The 19,479-nt window shown below is 42.1% G+C and overlaps 1 protein-coding gene across 1 annotated transcript; it reads right to left on the bottom strand.

The window, feature by feature from the left end:
- Nucleotides 1-381: 381 nt before the first annotated feature.
- LOC145428965 (bactericidal permeability-increasing protein-like) lies at nucleotides 382-3,006 on the bottom strand. The gene is made up of 6 exons (XM_080302120.1): nucleotides 2,957-3,006; nucleotides 2,750-2,864; nucleotides 2,524-2,655; nucleotides 2,295-2,450; nucleotides 2,140-2,203; nucleotides 382-1,460 (listed from the first exon to the last, which is right to left on the bottom strand). The coding sequence occupies exons 2-6, from the start codon at nucleotides 2,848-2,850 to the stop codon at nucleotides 1,434-1,436; spliced, it is 480 nt and encodes a 159-aa protein (XP_080158246.1). The 5' UTR covers nucleotides 2,851-2,864; nucleotides 2,957-3,006; the 3' UTR covers nucleotides 382-1,433.
- Between the last annotated feature and the right edge of the window lie 16,473 nt (nucleotides 3,007-19,479).

The raw sequence follows: 19,479 nt of genomic DNA, 5'->3' as shown, positions 1-19,479 counted from the left end.
TGTGCTGGTGAAGGTAGGATATAATTGATATAGACGGATGCAACTTTAAAGAATATCTGTTGTCTTCTAAAAAAACACAATTTATATGAGCAAGATGTTTGGCAGATTGAATGAGTGTTAGGCCACTACCTGAAATAGTCAAAGCCAAGTTTTAAGGGATCCTTTAGTGAATATATCATGTGTTTATGATGTATCATCATGTCAGCAGTTTAATGTTTCTGCTGTAAGCATTGGTTGATCCAACTTTAAATGCTGGGTACACTGTCACCAGTCAGGAAAGTGACTGGAAAAGTGTTTCAGGAATATTGATTATCTTGAATGTATAAATACGGTTCTTGTATTCAGTCTTTTATTCTCTGGCGTCTTCTTTTGTCTTGTTTTAGATCTTGTCTGCCAACTCCCAGAGCCTGAGAGGTCGAGCTCTCAGTCTCAGCTCCCTGAGAGCCAGAGAAGTGCACTGTAGGACTCCACCTGAGGACCAGCGTGATGAACATGTAGCTCACACTCAACCGTGACTTAAACATGTCACTGATTGATGGACTCGGATGATACCACATCGAACAGACTGCTACATTTCCTTCATCACTTGTTTGACGTTTTTGACAAATGGAGGATGCTTTCAGGTGGACTGTTGCAACAAGCTGTGAAAGTTTCACTTGTAAACAAACTATGGAAGTTTATTAAAAGCTGTTTGAACGATGCCTGACGGTGTTCTGTGTGATACATAAAGTGGCATTTTTTAAGATCATTGAATCATAAGGAGACACATTGTCTTTTATGTGACTTTGTCATTTATTAAGCACTCTAAATTGCCAATGTCTGAACATGCTGTAAGGTAACTTACAAAAAGCAAACGGGGAAGCAAGCGTTAGCTAATATTAGCCGGACGACACCCTAAGGTAAATTCTACAGTCCAATTCTAATCCCAACTAAGGTAAATTCCAACCTGACTTATATGTCAAAATGTAGTCTTGAGAGAAAAAGGTTAATTGCAGGGCTGAAGTAGTAGCTTAGCTTTCTTTTGCCAAAATACTTATTGTTACAAATGAATCATGTCATATTTGTGCAGCTAGCTTGGTTACAGCTAGCCTGGTTACAGCTAGCCTGGCAACTGTATGCTGCTTGCTAAGATTAATGTCATGTAGCTTCACCCATAAAACCATGTGGAAGTAGCTTATATTTATATTCTTTTAATCTCTACCCACCACAGAGGGATGCATGCAGTTGCAAAAAGACTAGCAGTCCTAAAGTGGTCTATAGACTGGAGCTCAGAAGACATTTTGCTGATGAGTGTGCTGATCGATGTCCTTGGCAACTCATTTCACTCATATTAAAAAAGTCCATACGCACTAAATATAAAAATGGTTAACTTCAGAGGAGAACCAATACATAGAAAACACAATATTCTGACTGCTGTCAGAAGTAATACTTATTTAGCTTTTTCTGGCCCGAGGGCAGATCTGCAAAGCGGAAGGAAGAAATCTGGTGTTAGACTTTGATTTGTATTGGAGAAAGTCATCATTAAAGGCTCACAAAGACATTTCAAAATTAAACATTGGTGAACAAAAGAGCAGATGTTAAATAATCACTTAATCGCTTCTCTTAATGGATATCCATGAGCAACATGGATATCCATTAAGAGAAGCTCACAGTTCTCCATGTAGCAGCTTAAAATAACCTAATGAAAAAACATACACAAGTTTTTCTGAGAACAAACAAAATCCTTCTAACTGGGAAAGCAAAGAGATGATGATGTGTTTGTTTAATGATAAACTTAATGCTGCTGCAGTTGAACGTTTCATTCCACATACAGCTTGTTTCATGATTTCAATTAGGCTACATTGTTAGTGTAGTTTGGTTTGTGTTTGTTGCCTCCCTTCCTCCCTGCTTCTGGCTTTCAGTGCATATCTAAGGCTCCTAAGGTTTCCATATTTTGGAGGTAAATCAAAGTATCTTGAAACACTGCGGGCTAAGCCCGAACCAATAAATCTTTACTTCTTTATTTTCATCATTATCCGGTTACTTCAGAGTAACAAATGAAGGAAGATAATGTGAGACACTGTGAACTAGCAGACACCTTACCTAGCAGGTAAAGTGTGTAAGCTGGATTTCTGCTGCATGTAGCAGATTAGCCCTCACCTGTTTCTGAATTGCATTGCGCAGAGCCTTATCAATAAACCTTGTGAAGAGATTGTACAGCCAGCTATCAAAAAACAAAACCAGCAGGAATTAGAAGAATTCTGCAGATGAAGTAAAATAGTAAAACCCTTCTCCCTCACAGCTGGGTTTCTCACCTCGCTCCACCATGAAACTTGACCTTTGCACTTCCAACAGCAGCTGAGCAGCTGTCACTGCTGACCGCTGGTCGGCCTGTCTCATCAGTCTTGATGGAGATGGTTGTAGCGATACTGAGACCATTCACATTCAATTCAAAAGACCCGCTGTGCTTTCTGGTAAAAGAGAAAAAATATCTTTTTAAGCAGATAAATTACTTCTCTAAAGAAGAGATGTTACCTCACTCACATTATTCGCAGGTACTTGACCCTCCAGTTTCCATTCAGACTGATGAAGGCATCACCTATAGACATTCTGACTCCAGTCCCTGGCACCAGGTCCACTGAAGACTTTGGTATTCCCACCTTCAATACACGTATACTGGAAGAATTCGTGTTTTGTTTGTTTAAGCGGAAACAGGACAAAATACTTTGTAACAGAATTTAGAGACATGTTGAACAAACTGGAGCCTTACTTTGACAAATTGTACTGGACTTTTCCAATCGGAGACACCCTCTGTTCCCCTGAAAAGTCTGGAACTTGGATAGAATTGAGTTTCTGCTGCATGTCAGCCATGCCCAGTTGCCTGCCTAACAAAATGTAAAGAAAAATAATTTACTGAGCAAACACTGGAGAAATCAGTCCTTTTTGAGCAAGAGGACAGCTTTTACACAAACCTTACCATATTCAATGCCTTTTTCTGTCAACCTGACCTTTACTCCAGGATTGATGCTTAAGAGAGCCCCCAGAACCAGCCAACAGCACAGGAACATCTTCAGAGCTGAGCCATGAAGAATAAGAAGACCAAGGAATATTTATACAAGCACAAAAGCAGAAGAAGCTAAGCTTCTGCTTACGAAATCTATGGGGAAAAATTGGAGAGCAATAAAATCCAGCTTCTTCTTTTAGTGACAGTTTACAAGAACATGTACCAATTCAACAGTCCTGACATACAGAGCTTAGTGGAGCAGCAATGCAAAGCAGTTTATTTCACCACTTCCTCGGGTTGCTTAGAGTGAAAGCCTATGAAAGAGCTAACGGCCATCGCTCCACATGAGACAAGATTGAATGACAAATTACATAATGATGAAGTTTAGTTATACAATGACAACACAGTTATCACACACTTAGTTCATGTGTCTCACCATTTAATTTTGTTAACAAATAAACCACAACAGAAAACTACTAACAATTTGTAATCAGAGCTATACAAAAAACCTCTAACATTAAGTCTTAGAAAAAGTTAAAGACATCTAGCTATGAAATCGAGAGCACCTTAAATTTAGAGTCACACTGAACATCAAAAGTTATCCTGGTGCTATAGACAGCTGAAGATGTTTGTAGGTGCATTTGGCGACAGGTACAGGTGTGACTGTGAACCTGAATGAAACGGTTGCCCATCTTCTAGGAAAGGTGCCCAAACACCATTGCTCTCTCCTAATCCATCCTATTTTTTTCTACTTTTGCTTTTTGCTAGTGTCATTGTTACTGCAAGACACAGTGCAAGAGTGTGACAGAGATACCAGGAGATATGCTGTTAAACAAGGAGAGCAGGACTAGTGACGGCTGCTTTGTGCAATGAGGAACAGAACAAACGCTGTCAGTCGTGCAGTGGGACTTGTGCTTGCAGCCCAGCACCATGTATCCATTGGAATTCCCCAGAGAATACCAGAACTGGCTGGTTTGCTCTGACATCCTGTTTTCATCACACATCGGAGGCTCACACAATTTCTGTTAACAGGGAAAGACTTTCTGGCAAAACAGTGACGAGAAATTTGCAAAGAGCGCGTCACTGGTGGGAGCCGTTACTCCTGTACTAGCCCCCCTTGTGTTGTGTGCTGGTCAAATTTGACTTAGTTAATAGTTTTATGTCTGAAAAGTGTTGTTAATTTGATCAGACAGACTTAAGATTCTGTGACTTTCTCCACAAAGAGGATGTCAACGCACAACCTAAATTTGATTAATTTGCATAACATTTTATGTCTGTTATTGAGCATTTTTACACTCTTGGTGTTCCTGGTCAAAAGTAATCCCATTAATAGAAATGATTCGTTGTTCTCTAAGCCTTGCTCACAGCACTAGCTGGCAGCACCGTGGCAGGTCGATATAGAGTGAGGCTCGTGATTACACATTTGATCACCACAATTCAATTCAATTCAATTTTATTTATATAGCGCCAAATCACAACAAAAGTCGCCTCAAGGCGCTTCATAGATACAGAGAAAAACCCAACAATCATATGACCCCCTATGAGCAAGCACTTTGGCGACAGTGGGAAGGAAAAACTCCCTTTTAACAGGAAGAAACCTCAGGCAGAACCAGGCTCAGGGAGGGGCGGGGCCATCTGCTGCGACCGGTTGGGGTGAGAGAAGGAAGACAGGATAAAGACATGCTGTGGAAGAGAGACAGAGGTTAATAACAGATATGATTCAATGCAGAGAGGTCTATTAATAGTGAGTGAGAAAGGTGACTGGAAAGAAAAAACTCAATGCATCAAGGGAATCCCCCGGCAGCCTACGTCTATAGAGATTGAAAATGTGACGTCACTCAGGGGTAAAACCGCAAAGAATTCTGGGAACTCGTGGCAAGAGGTACTAGCGCACGCAGGCTTTCAATTGAAATCAGTTATACAGCGATAAAAAGAAACACAAAAAATGGCAAGAAGCTGTTGTATTCTTAACTGCAATAGCCGGTCGCATGACAGCCACGGAAAGCCGACGGGTAAAGAGATCGGTTGTTATCGGATTACGTCGTTGAAGAGAAATTGTTCGAGCCATGTTTCTGAAGTAACAAAGGCGACTGGATTGCAGCCATTCAAAGACAAAATATAACGTCCCAGAACACTCCAGCTCACAGGTTAGTCTGCTCCAAGCATTTCCACAAAGGTCAGTCTGCTGTTGTAGTTAATGCGTCATTTTTCTTAACATAATTGTTGATATAGGTAAGCAAGTCTGGCGCTGAACAGAAATTGTCGCGCTATGCTCCTTTGTTTATTGTGCATAAATAGTAAATTGTCCTGACACAATATTGCGTTTCGCTTCTGTTATTATGGTACATTGACAAAAACATATACTTTTATTCACAGGATAAAACAGTTGTTTTGTATCACCTATTGCCCAGTACGATTACAGCATACAATATTATTGTCACTGCTACATTTCTGTAACACGAACCAGAAATAATTTCCACTACTAATTAATTACCATTGCGCTCAAAGGTCCTATTAATAAACGGTTAACGAATGTGTATTTATGAAGACGATTTGTGAGACTGGTAAACTTATGATATGTATGATGGTCTTTCGTTCTACACGGTGCGTTTCAAGGTCCTGTACCCATCCGTTGGTAAAATGTACCTGGGCTTGTTGCAGTGACCTGAAGTTACTAAACTTCACGAGTGTATGCACTCACTCCAAGAACCGTATAATTATAAATCTGAGCGTGGTGAAAGTTGGGCAGCACGCTAACGTATTTTGTCCCTCTGTGTGCTCGTAAGGGTCTGACCTTTTCACTCCTTTGATTTTTTTCCTCGTATCTTTTCTTTGACTTTTCATCAAGTCTGTCTTTGTACGGACCGGCATTGTTCTCCTTCGTTTTGTACATTCCTTTTTGGGGGGGCAAAGAAAAAGCAAGAATTTATTGGAACCGAAGAATGAACGTTTTGCGGTGCTGCAAATGCTTGCATTTGATGCGGTACTTGGATTGTTTTGCCACGAGTTCCCGGCATGCAATGCGCGAAAGTCACGTGGTCTGTCAATCTCTATTGCAGCATAACTAAGGGAGGATTCAGGGTCACCTGGTCCAGCCCTAACTATATGCTTTAGCAAAAAGGAAAGTTTTAAGCCTAATCTTAAAAGTAGAGATATGAAATGAGTTATAGTTGGTTTCACAACATCAATTTCAGAATGCTGCCTCATCCACAGTGCTTAGCTGATTGATCTTGTAGGGTTCATTTTCGTTCCTTCACCTGATTCAAATTGTGAATACTTTCCTTCCCTGAATTTTTCCATGGTTGCAGTGGCGTGTCCAGCAGGGTGGCCTGGGTGGCCTACCACTCCTGCTTGCACACAGCCGTCACATAACACAGATAAACGAAGATCATGTGGTCCAACCAGTCTTCTACCTCTTTTTACAACCCTGGAAGAGAGGAGGCTGACCAGGAAGAGGTGAGTAATCACAATGCTGTAAGCATCAGTGGTGGATATTTCAAGAAAAAAAAAAATACTGTCATGTATTCACTGTATTCACTTCAGCTTTAAATGTTTGTCCTCTGATCTCTAATGACTGGAGCATTTTTAACCTGTTTGTTCCTTTTCGTTACTGCAGCAGGAACGCCAAAGATTCCTGAGCGGGTACTACAGAGTCCAGACTGACACCGATGGGTCCCGCCCCACCGTGCGCTTCCCTTATTGTTTTCTACCAAAAATTGTTAATGTTAATATTGTATGTACTGGGTATGGTGTCGGAGTGGTGGAACAGGTCTTCATTTACACCACAGATGGAGTTTTTCTCACTCACTCAAGGGCAGTCTCCATTAGAGAGTCTTTAATAACACACTCCAAAAGTCTGAGGAGTTGCTTCAAGCAAAAAAGCAACAGGAGATCAAAGAAAAAGCAATGGACTGCAAGCTTCAGAGCGCTAAGAAACACAGCGAAGGCTTGCAAGGAAAGCTTGACGAAGCTCTGCAAAAATATCAAGAAATCTTTGAAGAGAAAGAACAGCTGGTCATAAAGCAGAAAGAAGAGAAACTTCTTCTCCAGGACTTTGAGAGGAAAAACAAAAGCCTGCAAGAACTTTATAACAAAATGAAAAACAAAACAACAGAACTGGTAGCAGAAAATGAAAAAGAGGAGGCAACATCTAAACAACTGAAAGAAAGGTTGGATGAAAAAGACGCCAAATTAGAAGCAGTGGAGAAAACGTGCAAGACACTTGAGCAGCAAAATAGAGAAACAATCGATGAGCTGAGTACCCTGATCCTAGAAAAAAGAGTGCTCGTCGAAAAGCTGCTGCAAAAGAAGAAAAAACGCTTCTGCTTCTTCCGGAGGAGGGACACTCCTGCTTTTACTACTGCTGATGAAACCTCGTCTTCCTCCACCTCTGCTCCAGCTTAATTTTCCCCTCTCCTCTCCGCATAGTGCTTGCTCAGAGGGGATTGTTGGGGTTTTCTCTCCTCTTTCTCTTTGCTCCTTTCTATCCCTTTCCATTACCCTCTTCTCTACAACACCCCCCCCCCCCCCCTCCATATTTTAATAAACACAATTGGCTACATTTTACAACTGTCTGACTAGTGTCTTCATTCAAGAATGAACTGTCTTTGTCACGGTCAAGGACTTGTCTGTATTTTGTGTTTGGCTGACCCTGGACTTCATAACAGCATCACAAGGAGGAGTCTGTAAGCTGATTGGAGAGACACGTTGCACGTTATTCCAGGTGGCTACACGACTGGAGGAGACATCTATGAAGCGCTGCAGAGCTTAACTGCTCTGCAGAAATATGTGGCAGACCGTACATCAGGAGGAGACTGTATGGTACCCCTGTAGAAGGTGTTAAGGATGGGTTTGGGGAGGCGCACCTTCTTCAGTCGTCTCTTGAAATGCAGTCACTGCCGAGCTCTTTTTGTCACTGATTTGGTGTTACTGGTCCAGGACAGGTCCTCTATGAAGTGAACACTGAGGAATCTGGTGCTCTTCACTCCGTCTACAGTGACACCAGCAATGCTGAGCGAGAGATGGACAGCCTCGGTTTTCCTAAAGTCAACAATCAGCTCTTTTGTCTTGTCAACATTGAGACATAGATTCTTGTCCTGCCACCAAAGAGCCAGCCGCTGCACCTCCTCCCTGTATGCCGCATCATCATCATCATCCCTGATGAGTACCACCACTGTGGTGTCATCTGCAAGCTTGATAATGTCGTTTGCTTTTGTTATGCCCCCCCCAAACCCACCACCCAAGAAAGAGCAAAAACAATGTACTTTTAAAAGTGCTATGCAGCCATTTATTTACATCGCCAGTGAGCAATGCAAAAATAACAAACAAAGAAAATCCCTAAAGGTACTCAAGCTTCCCGATTAAAAACAAAAATCCAACCAAAAGAGAAAACTGAGTCAGCAGAAAGGGCTTCATACCACTACTAGGCTGCTGCAGTGGACAATACATACACAGTGAGAAAGGCACGAAAATGCTACTTTACAAAGCTACTCACAAATATTTACGACGGAAATGCTCAAGCGCCAGACACACACATCGGGTTATACATGCAAGTTTTCAGACAAAGACACTAAGTAACACTTGGAAGGACAGGCTGTTTGTTGGGTGGTGGAGGCTGGAGAGAGGGGACCAGGGGGTTGTCATCTGGTGGTTAAGTACTGGTGTGATCAACCAATTATTCAATCCCAGAACAGAAATGAATTCCACCCAATGACATAAGAGGCTGATTATAAAAATGATCCATGCACGCCTTATAACCTACACAGCATGTACAGTTAACACAGCTAAATGGCCGAGAAATTGCAAAGTTCCTTTTGAAATAAAGCTATTCAAAGTCATTTAACTGTGACTACAATAATAGCAATGTTAGCCAGCAAACAAAACGTTAGCACTAATTAACATAAGCTCCTAGGTGATGGTACTGTTTCAAGTTCTCTCATTGTTTGACATGTAGGGTGGATATTTTGGTGACACTGAGATTAGCGAGACACTAAACAGCAGTGTAATATCAACGCTAGATTAGATGTTTTCTAATCCGATAAACTGAAATGATTCCAGTTTAGAGAAGATGTTTGTCGCCTGTTTGTTTGAGTGACAGGAACAGGAAACAGTGGCTGGAAATGACTGTTGTGTTACATGAGGGTAAAGAAGGGCTTTAAGCACCTGGGTAAAAACTGGACCCATGATGAAACACTACAACAAGTACAACATATTCTTCAGTTTTAATATGTGACCATACTGTGCAGACTCTATGGTAAATAACAGAGATTGAAACTTTACTGATAATTTGTCCAATTTAAAAAATGCCCTCTTCCACAAATGTCCTGTGACACACTCATTGGCTAAAAGAATGATGATGTCACACACATTTAGAATCATACCACCAATCTGATCCTTAAAACCCATAAATAGGGGTGAAAAGCAACCACTTTTAGTCCGTTATTGGCAGCATTTAAGTTCGCAGCATTCGAATCTTCGCCAGAGAAGCATTTCAAAACTTTTGGTCAAAGGAGCTTTTGGTCAAAAACTTTTGGACCCTTTGCAAAGTCAGTGCATCCAGACCTCAACATGTCTCAAAGAGAAGGATCCAAACGGACAAGAAGTTGACCCCTACGCTCTTCCCTGGGATCAACCACTAGACTCTTACCTCTCCTCTCTTCCTTGGTGTGAACAGGTAGAAGTAGAGGACAAGCGCTTGGAAGAATTAGAGAATGAAAATCTCGTCAGCAGAGAGAAGATTGTGTTATTGACACAAGAAAATGAGAAAAAGAGCGCCGAATTTAAAAAGCTGTCCTACCAGCTTCAAGATAAGGAAGCTGTTATTGATGAGAAACAATGGGAACTCCTAGATAAGGACAAAAAGATCCAAGAGCTCCAAGCAAAGCTTGATGAAGCTCTGCAAAAAAATGCAGAAATCCTCCAACAGAAGAAACAAGAGGACAGAAAGCAGAAAGACATGAAGTTTCAACTCCAAAACACGGAGATACAACACAGAGTGCTAAAAGCAAGGCTTGATTACCAACTGAAAGCAAATGAAGATCTTCGTCAAGAGAAGAGGCAACATGAGATCAAGCAAAAAGAAATGGCTTGCAAGCAGAAAGACATGGAGTGCCAACTCCAACAAATACAGGAAAAAGACAGGATGCTGCAGGCAAGGCTTGATAAGACACTGCACAACTATGAGGAGTTGCTGCAAGAGAAAAGGCAACATGAGATCCAACAACAAGAAATGGATTTCAAGCTTCAGACCACCAAGAAAAAACACCAAGACTTGCAAGGAAAGCTTGACAAAGCGCTGCAAAAAAATGAAGAAATCATCCAAGACAAAAAACAGCTGGAAAGGAAGCAGAAAGACACACAGTACCAACTCCAACAGATGCAGGGAGAAGAAAGGATGCTGCGGGCAATGCTTAAGTGGCAAATCCATCAGCCACACATTTCTTTACACATTTCTTTTCCTTCCTACCTACATAGTTACTGCTAAGTTTAAGATATAGAATAGTAATGATAAGTTATTCGAAATGTACTAATAGTACGTTCAGAATATCTCACCATCTTTTTTTTTTAACTTTAAAAAAAGTTTTTAGTGTTTAAGATACAGTAGTGATAAGTTTAGATTTAGATGTTCTGTCAATTCTGTTATAATCCTTCATTTACAATAAATTTTTGACTTTTCATGTTATGACATAAAACAAACAAAATAAAAACCAACTAATCTAATGGACCAGTTTTAGATTTTTATTGATTTGATGAGATGTTTCCAAAGGGTCGCACCTATCTATCTTTTAATGTTTTGTTTTATGTTTTCATTTATTTTATGTTTTTTAAGGTTAATAAAAATTTGCTAAAAGATTCAGTAAAGCCTTAACATTGTTTGCATTAAAGTAATTCATTGTTTGGATTTTGAGAATATGGTTTCACTTCTTTATCAATCTGCAAACTGCCACTAATGAAAGAAAGCTCATGCTCAAACCATTATCTGCCCTGGTTTATTGATGAGTTTTGTTGTATTGCTAGTTCATTTTTCTCTCGCTCTCACAATGGTGTCATTCATTGACAAATGTACAAAGTAGAAAATGCCGCCGCCCGGTACACATTGCACCTGACCCCTATGGCGCCTCCTGCAGGAGGATAGGCCCATGTCCCTTTTTCAGGCTGTGCCCGGCCGGGTCCCAAGGACTAAGGCCCGGGCACTAGACACTCGCCCTCACCCACCCTCCCTGGGCCTGGCTCCAGGGCAGAGCCCCGGTAACACTATCCTGGGCAGGGTGAACTGTTCCCTTGATATTGTATTCATAGGGGTCTTCTGAACCTTTGTGTGGTTCCTCACCTAGGACAAATTGGCCATGGGAGACCCTGCCAGGGTACCAAAGCACCCCGGACAACACAGCCCCTGGGATCCCTGGCAGTGGCGTGTCCAGCGGGGTGGCCTGGGGGGGGGCACAGGCCACCCCCCCAACCAGACTGGCCACCCCAGGTGCCACCCCGAAGCTAAAAAAAATAAAATTTAATGAAATATCAAATGTACGATTATGGTCTCACAGTGAAGCTCAGATATTCGAGGGTAAGTGAATGCAGCACCGGCTTCTGCACTATGAGCATCATGTTAGCAAAGGTAGGAGAGCCAAGCATGAAGCACTGCGGAAAACATTTTTTGGGCGAAAGATTAACAAGTTAACATAGCTGGACTAGCCATCGGACATGTCACGGTGGGCTGATGACTTATTTCTTTATTTTTTTTGTAACAGCATGAACAATGAGAGGTCGTGGATTGGCCAGATACTGGCCGATGTGTAAAAATAACTCAGTTGTTTGGTGGTGGCTATGGCGGAGCTTCCACAGAGGCAACAGGTGGATGAGGGAAGGGGACAGGGCTGGACTGGGACAAAAAATCGGCCCGGGCATTTTGACGGCCCACCAAAAATGTGACGTCATTCAGGGGTAAAACCGCAAAGGATTCTGGGAACTTGTGGCAAGAGGAACTAGCGCATGCAGGCTTTCAATTGAACTCAGTTACACAGCGATAAAAAGAAACACAAAAAATGGCAAGAAGCTGTTGTATTATTACTGCAATAGCCGGTGTTGTGCCAAAAAGTGATTGTCTGCCAAAAAGTGATTTCCGGTATTTTCCAAAAACTGATTGCTCGTATTTAAATTGCTATAAGTAACTTGTTGGGCTATAATATGTGAAACATATGTCAAATGCATCCCTCATGGATGACATAAAGTCATCTCTCCATCTCTCTCTCCTGCTCTTTTATTTCTCTCTCTTGCTCTTCTGTCTCCTCTGTCACAGACTTCTCCACTTTTGATGATAAATCAGCCTGGTGCAACATGTAAGGATTGGCACAATTTGTTAAGATTTTGAGGAGTTTGAGAAACTAACCTTAAGCATAAAATAAAATTTACTATCAGTAACTTCAAAGCACCCGCCTAGCAGTATATAAACTCTGTCATGCTAGCTAGTACGCAGTACCAGTTATTCTAAGTGACTGTAAAAAGTCAGCACAACGAAAACAAACTACAACTAAACTTGGTTTATATCTGATACAGATAGACAGCAGGTCATAACTTCTTACCTGAAGTTCAGTTCCTCTGCCACTATGACCGGCGGCATCATCCAGGCATTAGTGATGGGATTTCCGGCTCTTTTTAGAGATCCGGCTCTTTCGGTTCGGCTCACTAAAAAGAGCCGGCTCTTTCGGCTCCGAATCGGCTCTTCAGGTTGTTTTGTTGCTTTAATTAATTTATTATTAACAATACTATAAAATTGTTGCACAAAAGGAATTACTAACGTAAAAAAAGTGGTTTTATTTATATATGTTTATATATAAATATAAAACACATTTCTAGCATGAACTGAACTTCCAAAGCAGAGCTACTAGATCACTTAAATTACACAATTGAAAGCATGTGTGTATTGTTTGTGTATTTAAACACAGGCACTCATATATATTCAAATAATTTAAAAAAAAGTTCATTTACCTGTTATTACCACACACCAAATCCAGTCGTTGGTACTTGCTGGCTTGTGTAGCCACAAGACAACAAAAACTCCACACTGTGCCCAGCATCCTGGAGCACTTCTGTTGTCTTTTGTACGTGTTTTGAGTTTTTATGTGCTTCTGAGTTTTTATGTGCTTCGGAGTTTGTACGTGTTTTGGAGTTTTTACGTGTTTTGGAGTTTTTACGTGTTTTGGAGTTTGTACGTGCTTCAGGGTTTGTACGTGTTTTGGAGTTTTTACGTGCTTTGTCTGTAGGGGCCACCGTAAATATACTTTCATTTATTCACTCCACAAAAAATGTAATAAATAAATCATATAATACAAAAATCAACTATTCACATTTCAACTTTTAACTATTTAAATTTTCCGCTTTTTCCTTTTACAAATTTAAAGTAAAACAACACAAAACACTGCAAACCACAACACAATTAAATATAAATTATAATATGAAAACAAAAAGAAGATGCATATTCTCTGTCATATGGGCCCGCATGAATAAACTTTCTGAATCCTTTATCATCTGCAACTGAAAATAGTTGTGGATGATTACTATACCTTTCTAATGTGACGTTGTTGTCTCTGGCTCTCTTTCTCTGTCTCTGTTCCTGTGCTACTGCGAGTGTAACTACCGCCCCTCCCCCCTCTGCCCAGCATAAAGCACAAGACTCCCGTGCAGAGTGAAGCAGAAAAAAAGTGCATCAAAGAACTGGTTTTAACAGTTCTTTGATGGTCTTGTCCTGCAAATGGGTGGAAGCAATTTGAGTGAAAGGGTCAACAAACTGGTCAAATACCCCCACTGCATCACTCTTTAGTTGATCCAGGTCCCCAGAATGTCTCTCAATCATGTCACTCATTTGTTGTTTTAGGTGCTCCAATAATACGGCCTGATATTGCTGGATTCCACTCACGATGTGGTTAACAGCTCTCTGTGGAAGAGGAAAAAACAAAGGAAAATCCTTAATTACAAAATTCATATGAGAACACAGTCAACATGCAAACTCAGAGACACAATTTTTGAAAAAGGAAACCTTCAGTTACATAAAGTTAGTGAGATACAATGAGCAAAATAAGTTACCCCCACCACCCAATTTTTTTTGTAAAGAATAATATTGCCTTATGCAACGTTAAAACCTGGTTTTCACTTAATTATAATGCATTTTGAGGAATCAGATCATAGGTGGAAATGCAAATTGAAAATTTGTGTTGTGTGTATTATGTTGTCTCTATTCTTAGCTCATGCTAAGGAAATATAGTGATAGGCAGATTTTGGATGCAACATACATGTCTATTTAGGGGAGTGAGATCTGAGTGGTCACCCATGAAGTACATGGAGACACATTCGAATGTCAGGTGTTTCACTCACATACCTAAAGCTGTTCATTTATGATCAGATCATTCAAGATGCCAGGTCTGAACAGTGCCCAAGTTATAGCTTGAGCACTGTTAAGCATAAGTTAAGCATATTGCTTTTAGGTTCTCTAACAATGAAATACAATTCAATGGAAAATTAATGGCATAAATTACCTGTGTCAGTCGATGGGTTCCCTTGGCTTGAAGAAGAAATGCAGTTGCATGTTTATAAATGTCAAGATTCAGGTGACCCTCTCCATCTTCTTGAAATCCACTCTGAAACAGAATAACAAAAAACATATCTATTAAAACAGAAATAAATAATTGCATTGATAGGTAGCAATCACCAAACAATATTGCATTCATTAGTTAGCTAGATTCATGCCCATAAGGTACAAGGTAGACGTATTTTACTGACTGATGTCTTTAATTTGAGCTTTTAAAATGACAACTAAAATGACAAACAAAGCAGTACTTGATAATAGATTAATAAGACTAGCAAAGCACATGGAGAGTTCAGTACAGTATAGTTTAAATTCCTTGATCATGCCTGATCACCCCCAAAATTGAATTACTTGTTTATTGGCCCATTTGTGACATTTCCTGAAAATTTAAAATCTGTCCATAACTTTGAGTTATTTTGCTAACAGTCAGACAAATGCCACCAAAAACATAACCTCCTGAGTTACTAAGAAAAAAAAGGTAAAGAAAAGAAAAACAAAAGATAGTTTTAGAAAAAAAAGTAACAGTTAATGTTGTCAGTAGTCTTACTGTTACTTCAGAAATGCAAATAGTTATTTATAACTGATTACTCATTAAAAAAAATATACAAAATAACTTACTGATTGGTTTGTATGAAAGTAATTAGTTATGTCAGTTATTTACTGTCGGACAAGTTACTGACAATTTGAAATATGTTATATTTAGTAGTTTCACCTTTAAAAAAAATGACCAATACTGACAATAAAAGTAGGGGAGACCGGGGATAGTTGTAACATGGGTCAGTTGTAACACTTCCAATTTCTCCAATCAGGGCTAAGTTTCAAATGATGTGACTCATCCTGTGCATGCCCAACTCAGTTCTGCTATCACATGTGAAAAATCAGCACATTTTGTCAAACACAGACAATTTAACACAAAAAAAAAGTAATTTGTATGGCAAAAAGTAAGTTTTTCTACTTTATTTCAATGTTTAATAGCATTATCTGCTTTGCAGTTAAACTCAAACTTAAATTATGTTATTTGTATGTCTATGGGGATATATTCTGTGTAGGTCTTTAGTGCTAGTGTTTTAGCCGTTGGCTGTAATGTTAGCTAGTTCATGGCTATAGGAGTCTGGGTCAGTTGTAACAGCAACAGTCTGGGTTAGTTGTAACAATAATGCAGATGTTACAACTTACCACACTATTACTTGCCACTTCCGGCGCCCCCCGTGTGCGGCAGCCTGTTACAGCAGCTCTGCTCAATCTGAGTTTCTTTCTTTCTTATCTTTTCTTCTCGTAATTTTTTATAACTAACGTATCAGTAATTAGACTCTGCAACCATGTTCTACCGTTTTGTGCTAGTTCTGGTCGTTTTTCTTAGTTTATTTCTACTTTTTTCACGCGTGTCTGGGGACCCAGAGCAGGGATCCTTTGTTTACAGTAAGGATCAGCTGTTAGCGCTGCGTCCCGCAGCGGTACTTCCGGCGGACAGACCCGACATTCCCAGCGAGCTGAGGAGGAAAAGACGGGGGTGTCGTGCTGGGAAGGAGCGCCGTCGCCCGAGAAGGAGACGTTATCGACCATCTCTTCCTTCTGTAATCATTGGAAACGTAAGATCTTTGCCCAATAAGATGGATGAGCTCACGTCGCTAACCTGGTCACAGAGGGAGTACCGGCAATGTAGCATCATGATGCTAACGGAGTCGTGGCTAACACCGCTAACTCCGGACACAAGCGTGACACTACCGGGATTTCAGATGCTGCGAGCGGACAGGACGAGAGAGAGCGGTAAGAGGAAAGGAGGGGGACTGGCAGTTTTTGTGAACGACAGATGGTGTAACCCTGGGCACATCACTGTGAAAGAACAACTCTGCAGCAGAGACATTGAGCTGTTAGCCGTTAGCATGCGTCCGTACTATCTGCCCCGGGAATTCTCGCATGTTATCGCAATAACAGCGTATGTCCCCCCCTCGGCCAACGCGGATGCAGCCTGTGACACTCTCCACTCAGTGGTCAGCAGACTGCAAACACAATCTCCGAGAGCCCTTCTCATAATATCAGGGGACTTCAATCATGCCTCTTTGGACTCCACACTGCCCACCTTCACCCAGTATGTGACCTGCTCAACCAGAGACAATAAAACACTGGACTTACTGTATGCCAATGCTGAAGAGGCATACAGTTCATCACCTCTCCCTCCACTGGGCAAATCTGACCACAACCTGGTGCACCTTGTCCCTGTGTATGAGCCCTTAGTGCGCAGGGAGCCACCAGCCACCCGCACAGTGCAGAGATGGTCAGAGGAGAGCGAGGAGGCTCTTAAGGACTGTTTTGAGTCGACTGTGTGGGAGGTGATCTGTGACGACCATGGAGAGGACATCGACAGCCTTACTACATGCATTACTGACTATATTAATTTCTGTGTGGATAACACCGTACCTACCAGGACTGTACGGTGTTTCTCCAACAACAAACCTTGGATTACCCCAGAAATTAAAAGCTGTCCTCAAGCAGAAGAGGAGGGCCTTCAAATCCAAAGACAAAGAGGAGTTGAAAAGGGTGCAGAGAGAGTTGAGGGGACTGATAAGGAATGGGAAGGACAGCTACAGGCAGAAGATGGAGAACCAGCTTCAGCAAAACAACGTTGGTGAAGTCTGGAGAGGCCTTAGAACCATCTCAGGCCACAAACAGCAGAACTCTCTGCCTGGGAGGGATGTGAGGTGGGCAAATGAACTGAATCATTTCTTCAACAGATTTGATTCAACCATGAGACAGTCTACAACATCGGCTGCAGACTCACCCACCCCCACTGCTGCTGTTCCACCTCTGACACCTCAGACACTTCACACCTCCTCTATTCACCCTGCTCACTCCTCCCCACCCCCAACAACAGCATCCAATACACACTCAACACAAGGCTCCAGCCTGTCTCTCTCAACCACCCAGGTTAGGAGGGAACTGAGGAGGATTAATGGCAAGAAGGCAGCGGGCCCAGATGGCATCAGCTCGAGGGTCGTCAGGTCCTGCGCGGACCAACTGTGTGGGGTGATGGAGCACCTCTTCAACCTGAGCCTGAGGTTGGGAAGAGTCCCACAGCTCTGGAAAACCTCCTGTGTTGTACCAGTGCCAAAGACTTCACGCCCCAAGGACCTCAACAGCTACAGGCCGGTGGCTCTGACATCCCACCTGATGAAGACCCTGGAGCGGTTGGTCCTGGCTCAGCTTCGGCGCCTAACAAGCTCATCACTGGACCCACTTCAGTTTGCCTACCAGCCTGGCATTGGCGCGGATGATGCCGTCATTCACCTCCTACATCGTTCCCTCGCTCACCTGGAGACCGCTGGAAGCACTGTGAGAATCATGTTCTTTGATTTCTCCAGTGCCTTCAACACCATTCTTCCCTCGGTTCTGAAGGACAAGCTGGAGAACTCTGGAGTGGACCATCACCTCACTACCTGGATTTTGGACTACCTCACCGACCGACCACAGTATGTGAGGACTCAGGGCTGTGTGTCGGACAGGGTCGTCTGCAGTACGGGGGCCCCACAGGGAACGGTTCTGGCTCCGTTCCTCTTCACCATCTACACTGCAGACTTCTCCCACAATTCCACCCAGTGCTTCCTGCAGAAGTTCTCTGATGACTCTGCAATAGTCGGCCTCATCACTGATGGGGACGACAAGGAGTACAGAGGACTGACTCAAGACTTTGTGGACTGGTGCCAGCTGAACTACCTCCAGATCAACGCCAGTAAAACCAAGGAGCTGGTGGTAGACTTCCGCAGGCACAAGCATTCTCCACTGCAACCACTGAACATCCAGGGTATGGACATTGAGGCTGTGGACAGCTACAGGTACCTTGGTGTTCATCTGAACAACAGACTGGACTGGACTCATAACTCAGACGCCCTCTACAGGAAAGGGCAGAGCAGGCTGTACCTGCTGCGGAGACTCAGGTCGTTTGGGGTGGAGGGCCCACTCCTGAAGACCTTCTATGACTCTGTGGTGGCTTCTGCTATCTTTTATGGTGTGGTCTGCTGGGGCGGCAGCATCTCTGCTGGGGACAGGAAGAGACTGAACAGGGTGATCCGAAGGGCCAGCTCTGTTCTAGGATGCCCTCTGGACCCAGTGGAGGTGGTGAGTGACAGGAGAATGGCGGCTAAGCTGTCATCCCTGTTGGACAACGTCTCCCACCCCATGCAGCAGACTGTGACAGCACTGAGCAGCTCCTTCAGTGGGAGACTGCGGCACCCACGGTGTGGGACGGAGAGATTTCGCAGGTCTTTCCTCCCCACTGCTGTCAGACTCCACAACAAAGACTTTAACTGAACAAGCACACACATCCACACATGTGCAATAACACTAAGTGCAATAATCTTTTCTGGCATCGTTGTATTTTTACTCAGTTGTATATAGCATTCGTATTCTATTTTTATCTTATTGTATATTTTTATTCTATTTTATTCTACTGTATATAGTATATTATTTTATTCTATTCTGTACAGCTGTGTACTGTATTTATTCTTATTGTATTCTAATTTTTGCGTCATAACTTTTGCACTGTCCACTTCCTGCTGTGACAAAACAAATTTCCCACGTGTGGGACTAATAAAGGTTATCTTATCTTATCTTATCTTACTTTAACTTATATTAAACAAGTTGGGGCAACGACATCAGCAGAGAGAGGTTCACTGGTCACCTTTGTATATGCGGTTAATGCCATTGGCAACACAATTCCTCCAATGTTTGTGTTCCCACGCATACGTTATGCAGACCTCTGTGTCAGAGATGGACCAGTAGGAAGTACTGGTAGTGGAAATAAATCAGGATGGGTGCAAGAAACAGATTTCCTCATCTTTCTGAAGCACTTTGCAAACCACACCAAGGTAAGCCATGATAAAAAGTAATGGAATTGCGATGCTGGTGAACAACTACATTTTTT

This window comes from Astatotilapia calliptera, chromosome 5 (assembly GCF_964374335.1).
Source record: "Astatotilapia calliptera chromosome 5, fAstCal68.1, whole genome shotgun sequence".
Classification (NCBI taxonomy): domain Eukaryota; kingdom Metazoa; phylum Chordata; class Actinopteri; order Cichliformes; family Cichlidae; genus Astatotilapia; species Astatotilapia calliptera.
This window is presented reverse-complemented; position numbering and strand designations above follow the sequence as displayed.

Bases quoted from the DNA above. Each gene is read 5' to 3' on its own strand.
- LOC145428965 (XM_080302120.1), bottom strand. From the start codon at position 2,850: ATGGCTGACATGCAGCAGAAACTCAATTCTATCCAAGTTCCAGACTTT. The intron at 2,656-2,749 runs GTAAGGCTCCAG...GAATTCTTCCAG, and splicing joins GTCCAGTACAATTTGTCAAA to TATACGTGTATTGAAGGTGG. The intron at 1,461-2,139 runs GTGAGGGCTAAT...TCCGCTTTGCAG, and splicing joins GCAATGCAATTCAGAAACAG to ATCTGCCCTCGGGCCAGAAA.